At 39.9% G+C, this 18883-nt stretch overlaps 1 protein-coding gene across 2 annotated transcripts in view; it reads left to right on the top strand.

Moving 5' to 3' along the window:
- LOC142377413 (A-type voltage-gated potassium channel KCND3-like) overlaps positions 1-18883 on the top strand; it is a 137694-nt gene that overhangs the window by 85175 nt on the left and 33636 nt on the right. The window contains exon 3 of one of the 2 annotated variants that reach the window (XM_075461503.1): positions 7875-8037. In XM_075461503.1, coding sequence (XP_075317618.1) covers positions 7875-8037 — 163 coding nt within the window. Of the gene's footprint in view, positions 1-7874; positions 8044-18883 lie in introns of both variants that reach the window. The other variant, XM_075461501.1, reaches the window with a different exon arrangement.

The raw sequence follows: 18883 nt of genomic DNA, 5'->3' as shown, positions 1-18883 counted from the left end.
CCCGACCGACGGATTCAGCGGTATAGAAAATGGATGGATGGATGGATGGATTTTAGACTGCTAGAACGAAAGGGAAAATTTATTTACTTCACCTTTATAACATTGTCCATGCCCTTGTCTGGCAAATGTAACGTCTAATCTGTAAGGGCACCGCCTACCCTGAGTAAGGCTACAGTCATAGTAATGAGAAGGCTGAGTTTTCAGTTAGGGTTTCACTCTGAAGAGCCTCAGACAGTGCCAGATCATTTGCCTCCATCAGACTCTTCCAATCAGAAATCATCACCAATTATATAGAAACAAGATAAGCAGAGCTGTAAAAAAAAAAACATTGATTAACAAAGTAGTTTTGTGTTTCACTCAGCAGGTGACCGGTACTATTAATCAGGGGATGGTTCCAGAAAGAAGGAGAGGTCAAAGCTATTTTGTCTATGCACAGAAGTCATCATTACAGTGTGTTGATCCTGCAACTATTTGCTACACATCTCTCCTTGAAATACATTGTCCTGTTGAGAAGTAACACACAGCAAGGAGCAAAGTTTCAATTTTCCTGGTATCACTGTTATAATGATGTTTGACACGTCACTGTGCGAATGAAGTGTCAAATAATATTAAATCAAAGAAGTCAGGGAGACAGCCAGGCGAATGTCACCTCTTATCAGCTGAAAGACAGCTATCCCAGCAAAGCGTGAAATCATTTGTCTGATTGTCTGGCAGCAAGGAGAAAGGTTCAGCACCAATAACAACAAGCCCTGTGGTCAGTTTTGCATTACTTTGTAATAAACTCTCATTTATTCTGACTCATGTCTGCTTGCAGTACATACCAGCTTCCTGTCATGTCAGGGTTTGACATAAAAAACAGGTGTCTAGAGTTCAGCTCGGTGTAGGAAGTGTAACAAGAATATATTATTATTTTTCTGTAAATATAATTATTCTGAAATCTATCATAACTGATGTTCACGAATCTTGTCCCCATATATGTTTAATAGCGTTGCAATAAGTTAAACTTGATGGGAAAATTCAATCTGATTTTGGTTAAAGAAAAATAAGCAACACTAGCAGCTCTAATGGTTATGAGGTTCATGGAGGAAGTCTGCAGCTAAACAATCCTTGTGGGTTTGTGTGCAGCATCAAGGCAAGGCAAGTTTGTTTGTAGAGCACAATTCGTACACAAGGCAATTCAAAGTGGTTTACAGCTACATAAAATCACAAGAAGGCAATAAAATCATTCCAAAAAACATAAAAAATAATCATTAATTAATTAAATTAAAAGCGACGAGTGCAGATGAAATACTTTCAGTTGTCATACGCACCGCTAAATAGAACTGTTTTCAGCTTGGATTTAAACATTGTCAGAGTTGAGGCCTGTCTCACATCTTCTGGAAGGCTGTTCCAGATTTTAGGAGCATAAAACTGAAACGCAGCCTCACCTTGTTTAGTCCTGACTCTGGGCACCAGCAGGAGACCCCTCCCTGAGGTTCTCAGAGTCCCAGTTGGTTCATATGGCTCTAACATGTCAGAGATGTACCTTGGCGCTAGACCATGAAGAGACTTGTACACAAGCAGAGCTGTATTAAAGTCTATTCTCTGAGCGACAGGAAGCCAGTGCAGAGACCTGAGCACTGGACTAATATGGTCGTATTATATGGTCGACGGAGAACTTCGAAAGGATGGAGAGCTGACGGAGAGCTGACGGATAGCGACGGAGAAGCATACTGAGGCCTTGAGTCCAATATTACCCCGAGATTTCTAACTTGATTATTAAGTTTTAGAGAGAGAGTCTCAAGGTGACTGATAACACTTTCTCTTTGTTTCTGTGGGCCACAGACAATGATTTCAGTTTTGTCTGAGTTTAGCTGGAGAAAATTGTTTTGCATCCACACACTGATCTGTTCGATGCAGTGACGCAATGCATCTACAGGCCCGTGTTCTCCTGCCATCAGTGACACGTAGATCTGAGTGTCATCTGCATAGTTGTGGTAGGACACATTATAGCTGCGTATTAGCTGGCCCAATGAAAGTATGTACAGATTGAACAGCACGGGTCCCAGGATTGACCCCTGGGGAACCCCACAGGTCATAGCCATTTGGTCTGAGACACAGTTACCAATTTCAACAAAATATTTCCTGTCCTCCAGATAGGACTTGAACCAGTTTAAAGCACTACCAGAGATTCCCACCTAGTCTTCTCATCTCTGTAATAAGATTACATGGTCAACTGTCAAACTGTCAGCACTCAGGTCCAGTAGAACTAAGACTGAGATTTTGCCTGCTTCTGTGTTCAGGCCGATATTGTTTGTCACCTTGATCAGAGCTCTCTCAGTGCTGTGGTGGGGCCTAAAGCCTGATTGGAAAGTATCAAAAGCATTGTTAGACAGGAGAAAGTCACTAAGCTGTTGGTATACAACTTTTTCTAGGACTTTGCTTAAGAATGGCAGGTTTGATATGGGCCGGTAGTTGTTCAGGACTGTGGCATCAAGATTGCTCTTCTTTAGAAGAGGCTTAATGACAGCAGTTTTTAAGGCCTTTGGAAATGTTCCAGTCTGGAGTGAGATGTTAACTAGATGAGCGAGTTGGGATAACAAACTGCTCAGCACAGACTTTAGGAATCTAGTGGGCAACTCATCAAGGCAACACGTTGATGAACTCAGACTGCAGATGATCTCTTCGACTGTTTTGTCAGAGACAGGTGTGAAATGTGTCAGCTCTCGGTGTCTAGCTGGCTGCAGAGTAGTTATTTGTGTTGTGGAAATTATTGCATGAACTTTGTCATTAAAGAATATTGCAAACTCATTACACTTGGATGTAGAAATGAGTTCTAAAGGCAGTGAAACTGGAGGCTTTGTTAATCTGTTTACTGTAGCAAACAGGACACGAGAGTTGTGACTGCAGTTTTTGATGATTTCAGAAAAATAACTCTGCCGTGTTCTACGCACAGTCTGGTTGAACACACATAGCTTTTCTTTGTAAATCTCATAATGAACCTGGAGCTTTGACCATTTCCGGTCGATTCTCCAGCGCCCTTTGCCTACTTTTAACCATTCTAACCTTGACAGAAGCAATGGTATACAAAACATTTAAGGGACTTGATGTGTAAGAGTTCAACAGATCATCAACATCAGAACACAGGGTGTTCTCAAACCTAATAATTTGAATAATCTGTGTGCCTGTTCTGTCATTTATGAGTCTTCCCTGCAGACCCAACTGCAGGCAAGTTATCACAGGTCCATTACTTAGAGGTCATGCTTGTCTAATTTAAGTTTTTAAGTTTGATTACAAATATGGTAGCTGTGAAATTTTAAATATGGTAGGTCATAAATTAAATTTGTTGTTAAAATTTTACTTTAACATAATCAGCTTAATGACTGCGCTCCAGGTGTTGTCAAATAAGACCTCCAGAATGATGACCACATTTATAGTCAACTATTATTTACTAAGAGAAAATGGGAAATTCCCATCAACAACTTGAATTGACCAGATTATTCCATTCTGATCAATTAATATTTTGTCTATTGATAAAAAGAAAAGAATTCCTCTGTGAAAAACAAAGTGCGATCAACTCCTTTGGAAATATTGTTTGAACAACATCGTATTCTTTCCTCTAACATGTATTTACTAAGGCAGAGACAGAAGGCAAGGCTTGTTGAAATCCTTCTTCATTCTAGTCTATGACGGTAGTCTAATGATTACAGTACTTACAGAGCTTTTCAGACAAATAGAAAGTCCAACTGCACCCCTTTCTGGGCATAGTGGCTCTCAAGATGCACAGTGCTCAACGGTGCATTGGTTTTACCTGTCAAGAGTCTCATTGTGTCTAGAAAGCAGTGAAGAGGAAAGTGAGAGAAACCAAAAAGGCCAAAGAGGCAGATAGGTAGAGCAATAGAAGTTTTATGACAAGTGCAGGTGTTTAACTAAAACCTGGAGGATTAAAATCAGCTCTCCATGCATGATCAGTTTCTTTAAAGATGTTCTCGGGGGAATAGGATGCTCAGGCACCTGGGTTACCTATGCAGAGTTTGCTCCCCGCTTTTGTCTAACTTGTAGGCAAATTACACTGTTTATATCTTTCTAAATGGTTCCTCTTGTGCTTCAGCAAACATTGTTTCACATCACTTCATGTCAAGCTACTTGACCTTGATGTCAGTAGCTTCTCCCAGGGACAATTTCAGTGTCTTTTCTCACCAGCTTACTCGCTCATCCAAGAAGTCTGCTTTTGAAACAATTTGTTCAACTACACAGTAGCATGACCCGCAGCTTCTGTCTGTAAATCAGCCTTTGCATCCTCCTGGATCTAGACTGCATTGACAAGACTTTTTTGTGCCTCATCCAAGCCGCATAGATATCAGTGGTCAAATAATCTAAGGCCTGAGACTAGGCAGAGAACATCGCCTTTAAAATTGGGAACAAAATTAAGTAATAAAATCACATATTTACTCACTATTACTTAGGTAAAAAGCTGTGGAGGCAATCAAATTGATAATGTCTCATCAAACAGACTGCCTACAAGTAATATTATCATGAGTATTAAGACATCAAACCGCGATGCATCCAACTGATATCAATAATCCTTGAGATGCTTCTGCTAATTGATATGAGTCAATATGTGTCTAACTGATTAAGAAAGGCAAATACCTGTCTGTTTTAGGTTTTACAGCTGATGCCTCATGTAGCAGTCAAAACCAAGAGAGTTTTTAAGGTCAAGGAACTTGTAAAGCCAACAGGAAACAAAAAACAGTCATCAGGCATTAACAATAGATAGGTGACAGTAAATTAATAGCCTCGCTTTTTTTTCCTTTGAAACTCTTTTTTTTTCTTTTTAATTAAAACATTTCTTTTTTTTTTTTTTTTTAAACAACAAACTTAAAATCACAAAAAAAATATTCAAAACAACTTCTTGAGATTAGCTCTTTGGATTAATCAGTGTAATCGAATTGCCCTTTGAGCTTCAAGTGTTTCGACCAAACAAAAAGTTAAAACATTTAAAACAAAGAAGGGGGGAGGGCTGTCATTGCAAACAGAAAGTTCCCAATTTTCAGAGACCCATTTTACCCTATTTTAAAGGGTCCATTTCTTACTTTACTTTTAAACAACAATTAATGAACAGATTGAATGCTGTTACAAAAATAGATAATTTCCCCTTTTACAAATGTAACAACGATCAAACTTCCCATCTTATTTCTTCTCCTACCTCCAACATTGTGCGCTGTCTAAAGTACAGGAGGTTCTGTGGAGGGGAGAACAATGACCCACCAGCCCCAGTCATCCTCCCCGAGGCTTCAGCACAGGTCTTCTAAAGCATCTGCCTCAATTTCTGTAGAAAATGGGTTCTCTCGTAGTCTAATCTTGCAATTCACTGGACAACGGCCTTTGCGGCGACTTGCTCCAAGGTCTGAGCGACCTTCATGTTGAAAACTGATGCGCGGTCCCCATCCTGTTCCATCCTGGTTTCAGCCGGACCCTTCGAACACAATCTCAACGCGCAGCAGTTTTGCCTCCAACACTCTCCTTTGAAGCAGCCTGAACTACTGGGAGAGTTGCAGAAAGTGAAAGTTAAAAATGAAATCAATTGTTATTTAAGCCAATCTTCCCAAAACACAAATTTGAATCAGTTGTTAAAATGGATTTATCAGTCAGCCATACTTACAGGGTAATATTAGGGAAAACAACGGCAGCTATAGGAAAATAATTACTGTGCTTGTTGGTCCTAAATATTGGCAGTCTGTATCTACCGTCTGATGGGAGCAGCTGTAACTCTTTGGACAGGGAACGGATAGCCAGCACCAGTTTAGCTTGTTCTGCTTTTCAGAGAGTCAAGTGATTCAGGCTAGTTTTTTCAAGAAAATTATCCATATACCTAGCCTGGCTGACACTTCCACAATCTCGATGAGATGGTGGTCTTGGAACTTGGTGTGCATTTTCTTGTAATTGAGGCGTGGTTTACGAATGCCTAGAGCCGTTTATTGGGCGCAACGAATGTCTATCAAATGGCGTCTGGTTCTTCCCATGCTGCTTTGCGCGCGATTCATAGCCAATTGTATCACTTATACCAGATGACGACAGAAATTCGACGAGGAAGAAGAAGAAAAAAAAGTAAAATAAAAGTAAACTTGCGCTCTAAGCTACTTAAAGTGATGGTTCGGAGTAGATTCACCCTAGGGTCAATTGAACCGTGACATCCAGCCAAATTTTTCCGATATTGACTGAACATCAGCCGAGTTACTGAGTTATTCCGAATAGCTTAGTACAAGCGCTAACGGACCCTGGTAGTATCTCGAAAATTACCACACTAAAATCACATGCCATGACACCAAACTTCTACAGTAGTACAAATATGGTCTGTACTCACAAAACGATGCATTTGGAAGTTTGTACATAGTCCAGGAGTTTATTATTATCAACACAAGCCTAATAGCTTCTCTGCTGCTAAAGCTGCATCGACGTCACTTCCTTGATCTGGGAGCTTCAATGTAAGATGAGGGTTGATCTACTACTGTAGACAACAAAGTATATGCTATATTCTACATGAATTTTTATGTTGTAGAGTTGTGAATTTATTTTATCAATGGAGAAATTGAGCAGCCTTGCTTTGTTGTCTACAGTAGTAGACCAACCCTCATCTTACATCATCTTACGTCATCGTCTTGCTGCCCCCCCGCCCCCCCGTTCTGTGATTGGTTCCCAAACTCAGGCAAAAATAAGGGCGGTGGTTTTCCAGGCTGACTTTGCAGTGAGAGTGAAATCGAGCGCAAAGCAGCATGGGAATTCCCAGGCTACCATATACCTTTAAGACAGGGAAAAGATGTGCCAAGCTTGTTAGGTCATCCCAAAAAGACTTGAGGCTGCTTTTGCTGTCCCTTAAACAACTACCAATTGAAGAGCTCTGATACTTGTGTAAATGGGGTATTTCACTTGTTTACTTTTATTGTGTTTACTAAATGCTTAACAAAATACAGGGTCAAATTAACTAACATATTGTCTATCTACTGGCAATAAGCATCTTTTGGTAACATGATCACCTCACTGCTAATGGTGAGGTCAGCAGTGTGTTCATAGTTTGTTTTGATGCACCAAACTGGCAAAAAGACAAACGTAAGTAATTGCAGTTTTAGCTATATAGAGAGAAGTTAATTGAAATAGGCTATTTTGCATCTGGTCTGATGAGTGTAGTGTCTCACTTTTAATAGTATTCTTGCTTTGAGAGAAAGCTATAACAGGATAGGGGAATTTCTACTGGGATAATGCAGTCTCAGTGGTTTGGACAAGTAATTATGTTGCCATTAAGATTGCTATGTTTTATGCATATTTTATCAATTTTGCCGTCATAAAGTCAGTACATTTATCCTTCATCATTACAAAAAAGAAAAATTCTGTGGACATCAAGTTCTTTTATATAAAAGGATTAAACAAGATTACTTTGATCTTGTTGGTGATTAATTTGTGTCTCTTGGTCCATGTGGACCACTGTGGTGGTTTGGTAGTTTTATCTGCTATTATGCATATCATAGAACATGACTGTGTCTGGAGTGCTGCTGATGATGGTGGGGGTTGTTATTACCACTGTTACTTTAATTGTTTTTTACCTTCAAGATCAGGGTAAGCAGCTTAATATCCAATTATCTATATTACCAGCTGCAGAGCCTATTGTCTTGTCTTATAGTCCTATGTCTTTTGATATACAGACTTTTCTACTACAGCTGAGGTGCAGAGTGTTCGGGCATTTCCTCCTTGCACACACTGATAAGCATAAGAATCAAAAACTAGTCGATCGAAAGACATCAATGCCCAGTAAAATGTGCCACAAACTGCTGTACCTGATGTATTTGAAACTTTATGTCTCTTTGCCAACAACTAAAGTTTTCTATTTGCCCCATCTCTAGGTATGGAGACATGGTACCAAAGACAATTGCTGGAAAGATCTTCGGCTCCATCTGCTCCCTTAGCGGTGTGCTGGTGATCGCTCTGCCCGTCCCCGTCATTGTCTCCAACTTCAGCCGCATTTACCACCAGAACCAGAGGGCAGACAAGCGGCGTGCTCAAAAGGTACAAGTCTGTATCTACTCCACCTCTTCTATTAGGGATTCAAGGGTTATTTGTGAGATAAATGTGTGTGTGTGTGTGTGTGTGTGTGTGTGTGTGTGTGTGTGTGTGTGTGTGTGTGTGTGTGTGTGTGTGTGTGTGTGTGCGTGTGTGTGTGTGTGTGTTTGTGTGTGTGTGAATCTAGATGCTACCCACTAATAAGAGACTGTACTTTTGATTTGCAAAAAGTCAAAGTGGCAAAGAATTAAGAGATGTTGTTGAGCTCATGAGTATGAATGGGAGGATGAAATTTGCTTGAAAATGCTGGGTGGGTGGATAAAAATGGTTATGCCTTGAAAACCCTCTGAAGGTCTTTTTTTATACCCAAAAAATAAAATAATAACAATTGGTTAAACAATAGTGACAAACAATAGGTTTATTTTTTTCATGGATAGTCCAAAAAAGGCTTAATACATGCTTTAATAAAAGGTGATGGTAACAGAGGAAATGCATTGCCCTTTGGCTAGACATTATTTGAACGTGCTTTTGTACATAGGCCTATGGTTCCTTTCTTTCACTCTCTCAGTCACACAGACAGACATACACTTCAGTTCCAAGCACCAAATGTTAGCCAGCCACTCACTGCAGTTCCCCTGTAGGCTTGACCTTTTTGCTGGGCTAGATAAGAGTGCTATTAAGTTAGAGAGCAGCAGCTGATAGCTAATTGAGGAGGGAGAAGTCTGATTTGAATCCACAGAGGTGGGTGGTTTTCTAATGAATATAGTGATCTAAATCCTTTGGAACATAATGGAGTGAGCTCCCTTACAGCTTCATGCGATCCAGTGTGGCTCCTAAGAGGTTCAGTTAAGAGTGAAATATATTTGACCAAAGAGCAGTGAAGCAGTAAAGAAATGATTCATGAAATCTTTACAATTTTGTCGACTGAGGAATTATCAATAAACGTGCTACTTTTTAGTTTTACTTTTTTTTTCTTTTTTTTTTTAACAACATTTTTACTTATGAGCAGTCTGACTACACCCTCACTTTGGGTTCATTTTGAGAGCAGAGTCAAGCCAGCAGCTCCTCCGAAAAGAGCCACAAAAGAGTGAATTTGTGAATTTGTTTTTACTGCAGTTTGAGCAAACACGATATTTTTACACCACGTCACTTTTACATCAAACATTTATTTACTTTTCACTCTTTTCCCAACTGAAGAACATCCATGTTCGTCCAGGTCACTGCATTCACAGTGTCTGCCCATTGTTTCCTTTCACTGATGAGCCAATTCAGACTTGACCACAGTCGAACAAATTACAGTGTGTGTTTTGTGTGTTTCAGGCTTTTCACTTATTCTTACTGTATTGTACTTGATATTTTGAAATTAGGTCAGTCACAGTTTGTCAGCAGCAGGATGCACTGCACAGCGAGTGGAAATTAAATGATGTGCAACACAGATGTGCTTCGGGTGAGAAAATAGTGTTGATAGTTTTGAGTAGCTGTTAGCTTAGTTCCTCCTATCAGGATTCCTCCCAGCAGAGAGGAAACATCTGAGGACACAACCATACTTCGAAGAACAGAAGGAAAATCTTTACAAACTATTTTATTGGGAAAAGGTGGAAAAATAAGTCTTGGCTTTAAAAAATCCCATGAAGGAAAACCCTTAATTTATTCTCTTTTTGTTTTTTTAAACATGAAAGCCAACTGAGCTGAATGTCATCAATGGAATCTGACAGATAATGCTCTTCCAGTTATGTTTCCCATTGATAAAGTAGACTGTTAGGTGATCTCACAACAGTTACTGTTCTGAATGGTGTTGTTATCAATATAATAAGACTTTCTTTAAAATTGTTCCATTTATTATTTCATAAAATATATACAGTGGCACGTTCAATGATAAAACAGGGATTTGATATTGATATGTTTATGAGGGAATAAATGACCTGTTGCCTAGCAACAGCTACTCACTGGAACGGACATTATTTTAATTGGTACTTACAAAACAGCACTGCTGAATGAAGTAGATAGTGTATGTTTATATGTTTACATTTTTACACTTTTCTTAAACAGTTTCATAGTAAGAGAGTTGGAGCAGTTGGAGAAATTGCAGTAATGTGTAATATTTTGATGTTCTTACATACTTTTGACCAACACAGCAGTGAGCCTGCTGTGTAAAGATCCAATAATGACAAACTTTCTGGTATGTAAAGTAGATTTTGACAAAAAATATCATCAAAATAGAATATGTTAAAAGATAACATGAAGCTGCATATATTTTTCAATTGAGCATTTTAAACTGGGGATGTTAATCTGTCCGAACAAGGTCAACGTGTGTGTCTCTCCAGGCTCAAAAGGTAAAATGACTCATATGTCACTCCAGGTCATACAAGGTTAAAGCCAGGCAGAGTGAGTAACTCTACTCATTTTGTTGCAATGCAATGTTCTGTTGGAAAAACCTGGATCCTCGCATTCACTTGGATGTTACTTTGACACTTGCCTGAAAAAACTGCTTAGGAAGGGCTCATGGAACATGACAGAACCTGCCAACGTCCCGGCAGCAGAGGACACTAGAGGACACCCTCAGAAGTCTTTTGTCTACTGGTCAGAGCTGTTTGGTGGCATGATTAGAAGCTACTCAATATTAGGTGGCGAGTTCTAATGTTATGGCTGATCAGTCAATGTCTTGTGTATTTTCCCTCTGGTACGAGTTAAAGCTGCAGTCTGCAAGATTTGTTGTTGTCATACGTAAAGTCCTACTTTTTGGCATTTTAAGAGTTTACATGATCTATCAGAACGCTTGAAGTTGAAAACGGTGACCTCCGTAGTCGCAAAATGCAAGAAATGCTTATTTTTTAACTGAAAAATAAAAAGTTATTCAACTTCCTGTCCCGCCCCTTCAAAACACATGAGAACTCGTGCACGTAGACGTGCACGCCAGATGCGCTTACACGACTCCTCATTCATCAACTCACCTGTCATTTGCGATCATGGAAGACACAGTAAGTAGACTAGCCCGTAATGAAGTTCAATAGTCCAGATAAATAAGCGTGGGGACGAGCCTACCTTGTATCGCGCGTGCACAATCGGTGATTGACAGGCAGCAGAGCCCAGCTCGTAAACCTGATTGGTTACCTTTTACCGGTCCGGTCTGCAATTTTGTAAACAAACCTGCTGGCTTTGGAGGGACCTAGCGGGACATATAGGGGACCTAGAGAACTCTTTTTTTTTTGTATTGGGGTATTTAATGTACTACTTTCAGAATCCCCGGACAGTTCCAGGCATTATGCTTGAAAAAGAGTTGCAGACTGCAGCTTTAAAAAATAAAACAAGAAGATGGAAGAGGGTGAACTAAATCAGCTTTATATTAACCCTATTCGTCTGTTGTACCACCCTCTATTACTGCATCTCTCCTGGCCTTCCTGTCCTATCTAGTTCTCATTTGTCTTCATTCTTCTTTAACAACACACTGCTCCAGGCTGCCATTACAATTATGTAGTCATATGGGGGTTTTACTTTACAAAAAGATCTTTTCATGTGCCCATCAATATTTCTCAGTCAGAAAATACAAAGTAGAGTATCAAAATTAGGTTTAATGATAGTTATTGTCTACTAACTACTTTAGTGTGGGCCTGAGTGTACTGTCTATTCTTCAGGTTGAGTAACCCATGTAAGAAGCCACAGAATCAAACCCATGTTCCTTATCAACCAGTAAGCTGAAATTCAAACTTGCAGAAGAAGAAGTTTCTTTTTTAATCACGCACTACTAGTTAATGTCAAAGCATTAAAGGTCCTATGGCATGAAATTTTCACTTTTAAGGTTGTTTAACATTAATATGAGTTCCTCTAGCCTGCCTGCGGTCCCCCAGTGGCTAAAAATGATGATAGACCTAAACCATGTACTGGAAATTATTCTCCATGCAGATGGCTTTTTTTTTATTTTTTATTTTTTTATTGTAACAACACATCAAATACAAACATTGAGAAGGCAGGCTATAGTGCAACAACTAACCACAAGAGGGAAAGAAATTATAAGTTGCCATTAAAGCAATAGTCCTTTCGGCTGTTCAGTCCTTCTAAAGAGTTAAAATAAAATTTGAGTTAGTTTTTGAAAGCAACAAAAGATGGTTTTCTCCCTCCCCATTTACATTTATGAATATGGTATTTTCCCAAGATTATAAAAAGATTTAAAATAAAGACATACGGTACACAAAAATCATCTCTTTCAAAGAAAAGTAAAATATCTTTCATACTTAAAGAAACATGACAAGACCATACCTCACAACACAGACGCTCAACCTCAATCCAAAAAAATCTTGAGTAAAAACATTCGTAAAATAAATGACAAATAGACTCAGACGTAATACCACAGAAAACACATAAATCTGGCAGATCAATTTTGAATCTTTGTAAAAGTGTGTTTGTGGGGTAAATTAAATGTAATATTTTAAATGAAACTTCCTTGACTTTATTATTTAGTACATATTCATTAAGGCCAGGCCAAATCTTATCCCAATCAACATAGGCAAACAAGCCATTCCAATAACTTTTACACCTTGGAGTAACAGGTATTTGTATCATCTGTCTTAACCATTTATTATTACATTTTCTATCTCTAATGTTTACACCATTAAGAAATATATTACTATAAATGTGTGGATTAGACTGCTCGCAGGGAGCTTGAGATAGTATTCTCATAAAACCATTAGGAATAGCATCAAATACAATACTGTACTCTCTAGGCTGAATTGGGACAGCAAATTTATTTAAAAATTCTGAATATGTAAGGAACAAACCTTGATTGTTAAAGCTGCAGTCGGCAGGTTTTCAAAATTACGAGTCTAAAGTCGGAAAATTCGAACTGATACAACTTTCAGGTCCCTCCCCCAACCTCTAACAAGCTCCGAATCGCCCCCCAAACCCCTCCCCCTCTATGGACGAGGTTGTGCACGTGAGTTCACACCAGTGTGAGCGCACACAAGCTGGGGCAGACTCACGCTCAGCAGCGTGTGCACAAGCCAATGCCGGTTTGGCAATGGTATTATCCGGGACCTATCCCGGCCCAAACCATCGACCTAGGCTGCTTGGCCCATGGGGAAAATAGTTGTAACTAATTTTTGTCACTTATCTTATTCTTGCATTAATATCAATTCAACTGTAGTCTGCATAAATTCACCATTGCAGCGCAGCCGCCTGCTGCATCACAGCAGATTAAATAGGTTCTACCATTTAAGGGAATTCTCTCCTCCCAAATGTTTCAGATGGTTTGGCCCATTGCTCGTCTTTTACATAACAATGGCGCGAAACAGAGCGCGTCAGTGATGGGGGTAGAAAGAGGCCAGGTGGAACAGAGAGGGCTAAGCTAAAAAAAAGACAGGTGGCAGCCAAATGTGCCAAATTGACATATCTTCTCAAGACAAGCTGGTAGGTTACTGAGAGATATGGATAATAGGCCTGGTTGTGAATTTGATCAAATAGGCTATAACGTGGCGAACGTTTGCAATGTCAACTCAACTGTCATCTGACAGCTTTTGTTGTTAAAGATGTAAAATCTCACAATTTATATGATTTAGAAGTGTATTCCTATATTCAAAGAAGAACCGAACACTTTCTTTACATTCCAGTTCTGATGAAAAATTGCTTAACGCTTTATCACGCTTTATCTCCTCATCAACTGTAGCCTGCATTCCCACAGGCGCGCACATGTGGTTACTAACGCAATATTAAATAGGGGCGATCACATTTGTTGTTTTATATTTGTTATTAAATGCATCTCAAACATGCAATTAAAATAAATATAATTATTTAGAAGGGCTGTATGCAAATATTGTACATGGTTCGCGTGCGCAGGGACAGGGGCAGTATGGCAGGGCAGGGGCAGCGCGAACACGTTGGGGTGTTTAGTTGCCTTTTTTAATTACTGGAGACTCTGCACGCGCGTTCTATCCGCGGGAATCAGCATCATGTTTCATGTTCAAGCCTTCCCCTCCTATTTATTATAATGTGAGCTGAGCCTGCTCACGCCCGTGCAAGGAATAGACTGTTCTATTTTCAAGTTGCAATGAGCACTTATCCGGACACCGCACGGGCACGACGCTTTGATGTGAAAGGAAGAATCTGTTTTCTTGTTGATTTCTATCCATTTCGGACTGAACACGAATGTTTTTTGTTTGTTTTATCTTTTTTCATGGACTCAAATTCCTCCTCCATATCAGAGTGGCCTGAATTTGAATTAAATTCCCGGACTGAGAAAATGGCTCACCACGGCACTGGCACAAGCTGTGATTGACAGGTAGGATTCCTCCACCCTAAAGGGCCGTGTATACTCTCACAGCAGTGTGTCGCAGTGAGCTTGTCGCAGACACGACGCAGTTATTTTTGATTTATGCCTACTTTTGAAGCGCTGTCTGCGCTCGCCACAACGCAAGAGGGACAATCACGAACAAGCTAGGATTGTGGGTGTTCCGGTTACGGAGGTCATTCAACAACAATGGCGACTGGACGAATGCGCACTTTGATTGAGATGCAGCTGATCAATCTAGAAATAGAAGAAATATTGCTACTACTGGAGCTGGCAGAGAGGCAAAAGAATCGTCACGGTTAGCACGGTTAGCGTCACCATTAGCCGGTTAGCAAACCGGAAATACGCATAGTGTAGAGCGGATGTAGAGTTGACCAATCAGAGGCCTCCTTTCTCTCCTCCCTGCGACGATATCTGCGGCACTGTCTGCGGTGAGTTACAATTTTGGGGAGGTGCACCAGAGTGTCTGCGTAAGGGGGGGGGGGTGTGCATGTTGCGTTAACTGCGACACACACGCAGACGACCTGGTTTCCGACCATAAATCAGCCTTAACTTGATTGGTTAAAAACAGCCGGGAGCGCTCGGTTTTTGCAAGCATGATTACAGGCTTCAGAGGGAGCTACAGATTTCGTTATTTTTCCTAAACAGCCTATTTAATATTCTACTTCCAGAATCCCATGACAGTTCAAGCTAATATGACTAAAAAAAAGTTGCAGACCGCAGCTTTAATTAACTGAGAAATAAACAAGATGTCATTATTAATCCAATTTTCAAAAAATACAGATTTCTTTTTAAAAGTAATGAGATGATTGTTCCAAATAATCTGTTTGTGAGGTGAGAAGTTGTGTGTAGTGTAGGTCAAAAGCCAACAGAGGAGGACTTGTTTATGAAAATTAAACAACTTTATGGGGAGCTTATTGACCTGGAAATTACAGTGAAGAAGGAATTCTAAACCACCAACTTTTTGGAAGATCATGTTTGGAATAAGGTACCATATCTTGTTCTTGTTTTTGATATAGTCTTTGATCCAATTTACTTTGAACATTATATTAGAGGAGTGAAAATCTAGTGCATTTAGTCCACCACGATCATAAGGGTTACTTAGTATTTGTCTGTTTAGTTAATATGGTTTATTTTTCCAGATAAAGTTAAATAAGGATGAGTCCACTTCTTTGACAAAAGATTTTGGGGTATCGAGAACCCTAGCAGGATAAACTAATCGAGACAGACCTTCCGTTTTAGAAAGTAATATGCGTCTTTTAATAAAAAGGTCTCTCATTAACCATAAATTAAACCGGTTTTTAATTTTAGGGATGAGAGGATGAAAATTGCAGTTAACTCTTTCTGTCTGATCTTTACAGATGTCAATACCCAGATAGGTGACCTTATCTGATACAGGAATGCCTTCAAGTTCAGTAACAGAATAATTGTCTTTTAGTGGGAAGAGAACACATTTTTTAATATTTAGGTGCAATCCAGATATATTTGAAAATTCTTTGATACAATTAATGACCTTTTTTATCTGCATTTCATCCTTGAGGAAAATAGCTGTGTCATCAGCTAATTTGCAACATTTTATTTCTTTACCAGAGATATTATTTCTCTGAAAAGGGTTGTTAAATAAATGCATGGTCAACATTTCCATTACTGAAATAAATAAAAATGGTGCAGCAGGGTCACCTTGCTTTATACCTCTAGATATGCTGAATCTGTGAGTGGTACCACCTGGGAGTTTCACCGAACTTTTACAATTACTACATAAAGTTTTGATAGCCTTCTTAAAGAAATGACCAAGCCCCAACAAATCTAAAACATCAAATAACGTGTTATGTCTTACTGTATCGAAAGCTTTATATATATCAATAAATAAAATAAAACTGTTGTCAGTCAAAAGTTCTCGATAATCAATTAAATCCAAAATTAATCTAATATTATTACTAATATGTCTACCTTTCATAAACCCACATTGGCATTCATCTATAATTGAAGGAAGACAAAGCTTAAGACGTTGTGCAAAAATATGTGCAAATATTTTTGCATCATTGTTAATTAAAGTGATTGGCCTCCAGTTTCCAATCAATAAGCAATCTTTCTTGTCCATGCAGATGGCCTGATCGGGAAAGCCGCCGCTTATGACGTGTGCGCCGCTTATGACATGGAGGTTGTTTCCCCCACAGAGCCAATAAACTGCCTTTCCCCGCCCACAGCTCTTTGGCCAGCTCATTGCGCTGTATATGATGTAAAAAAATCTGTTTAGAGCTCCTGCATCAGAACCTCTAAAGAGCCAGTGGACAGTTTTTGTTCCGAAGAGATTTGTGTATGTGTGCGCCAAATATTTTACCTACGAATGTTTTCAGAACTTGGGCAAATACCGAGCCCAAGGGAGAGCCCAGACACCCTGCAGAGGAAACTCATTTGGCTGCTTGTATTCGCGATCTCATTCTCTCGGTCACTACCCACAGCTCGTGACCATAGGTGAGGGTAGGAATATAGATTGACCGGTAAATCGAGAGCTTCGCCTTCTGGCTCAGCTCCTCCTTCACCATGACAGGCCGGTGCAGAGCCGCATCACTGCAGACATCGCACCGATCCGCCTGTCAATCTCCTGCTCTATTTGTCTCTCACTTGGGGAAGGATCTCATTCCCGAGAGTAAGTAATTTAACGCTCTATTATTGTGTTGCTTTCCTGTATGTACAGTATAGTTACATAGCTTGTTACCACAGGAAAGGGTTTGTAGGCCTATCGTTAGTAGCTAACGTTAGCTAACGGTTAGCTATGCAGCTAATAGCATTTGCAAGCTCTTATCTCTGTCACCTGGGCTGTTGGAGGTGTTTGCATGCCCATGAGATGGTTAGCTCGCTCATTTTAGACCAAAACCCCCTACTTTAAGCTTCCTGAAGAAGAATGAATCCGCAAATTCAGTGCATTTCATCAGGATAATGATTCATTCATGGTTCCAGAGTCAAAACGGTCAGTCTGTGTTGTTAGCTCTGCAGCTAATAGCTCGGTCACTGTCGCTAATGTAACGGTAAATAGCATGAGGAATGCGAGTGGACACCTCATTTACTGTAACGCGAGTGTTGTATACTTATTTGTTGTTTTGATAGCCGTCCTGCTGTTGGTGTTATGGCGCGCACGATATCTGCCTTTCCCAGACATCCCAAGTTCCAAAAACTCATTTCAGGGAGATGCTTATCGAACCCCCCCCCCCCCATACAGACACACTTAAGGCCGTTATTCACTAACGGTAATTAATACAATATAGTAATTAGGCCTATCATTTCTACATATTTTCTTTAATTAATTTACGCTTAATTAATTTTGCCTATTTATCAACATATTGAATTGGGGATTTTTTAAAAGGCTTAGACAGGCTGGATATAGATAGTTAGATACTGTAGCTGGCTAGTTAGATATAGGTCTACACAATTTAGTAACTAAATGTGTATTGATACTTTAAATAAGTCTTTGATACGTTTTGCTTTATTTTATAACAGCATTTAACCAACAGAAATAAAATGCAGATGATGGCGCGTTCAGCCTACCTCCACATGTCTTTTACAGTCATTAAGTCCGCCGTGGGCAATACTGAAGTCACTATTGCATACAGTGCACCTCGCCACGGTGTCATCATTCTTCACCTTCTCTACACATGGATATACTTTTGTATATTCTGCTGTAAAATGAGTCTTATATTTTCGTTTTTTTACTCGAGGATTCACCCTCTGCCATTTGGCAGGATGCACAGTAACTTAGGTGACTGTCAGAGATAGCCTGGAAAACCAGCGCCAACTGCTGGACGGCAAAATGTTTTGCCTGCGGTTGGGTCTGGCCTCGATCCACTTGTCATTTTGAAAATACTGCCCTGAATCTGGCAGATGGCAACTAAACCAATCACAACGCAGAGATGTGTTTTGAATCAACGCGGGCGGGCCAGAGGGTTCTGGTGCGGGGTTTTGAGGGAGTGACGACAGAGCAGTGCGACGTTGGGCAATGGAAGCGAACATAGACAAGCGAAAGCACAACAAGAAAGATGGCGGCGGCAATGGAACAGTGCTCGTTTGATTCAGCCTTGGCATACAGCCATTATAACGAACAGCCTTGCCACTCTGTATTAAGCCCCATTGTACCGGCTTTTTGGCTGCAGTTCCACCAGAATTCCACTGGGAGCGTCGGTGGAGACCAGAATGAATGGGGCCCTATGGAGCTAGATGCTACAAATGGTCAGTTTCACCTAAGTCTCCTCAAGAGCGCTCAGATTTGAATGTAGTTTCTGAGAGCTCAACGTGGGTTTCAAGTAAAAAATCTACTGAACGAGTACATATATCGCTTTGATTTCTTACTGGTTGGCTTCTTGTTGTCCACAACGCGCTAGCATTGTGCTAATGACAGCTGGTCGACCCGCTATGTATGACGTCATATACACTTCAAATCCTTTTTTTAAGCAAATGAGTGGCTCTAAAAATCTAAAACTCAGCCATGGGTATTTTCTAAACACCCTTTTTCGAAAACAACATTCGAATTACTAGAGAAAAAATTATATCTTGAGATAAGGGCACGAAAGGGCGTATAGC

This window comes from Odontesthes bonariensis, chromosome 3, assembly GCF_027942865.1.
Source record: "Odontesthes bonariensis isolate fOdoBon6 chromosome 3, fOdoBon6.hap1, whole genome shotgun sequence".
Lineage (NCBI taxonomy): Eukaryota > Metazoa > Chordata > Actinopteri > Atheriniformes > Atherinopsidae > Odontesthes > Odontesthes bonariensis.
Note: the sequence above shows the minus strand (reverse complement) of the source record. Positions and strands in the feature narration are given on the sequence as shown.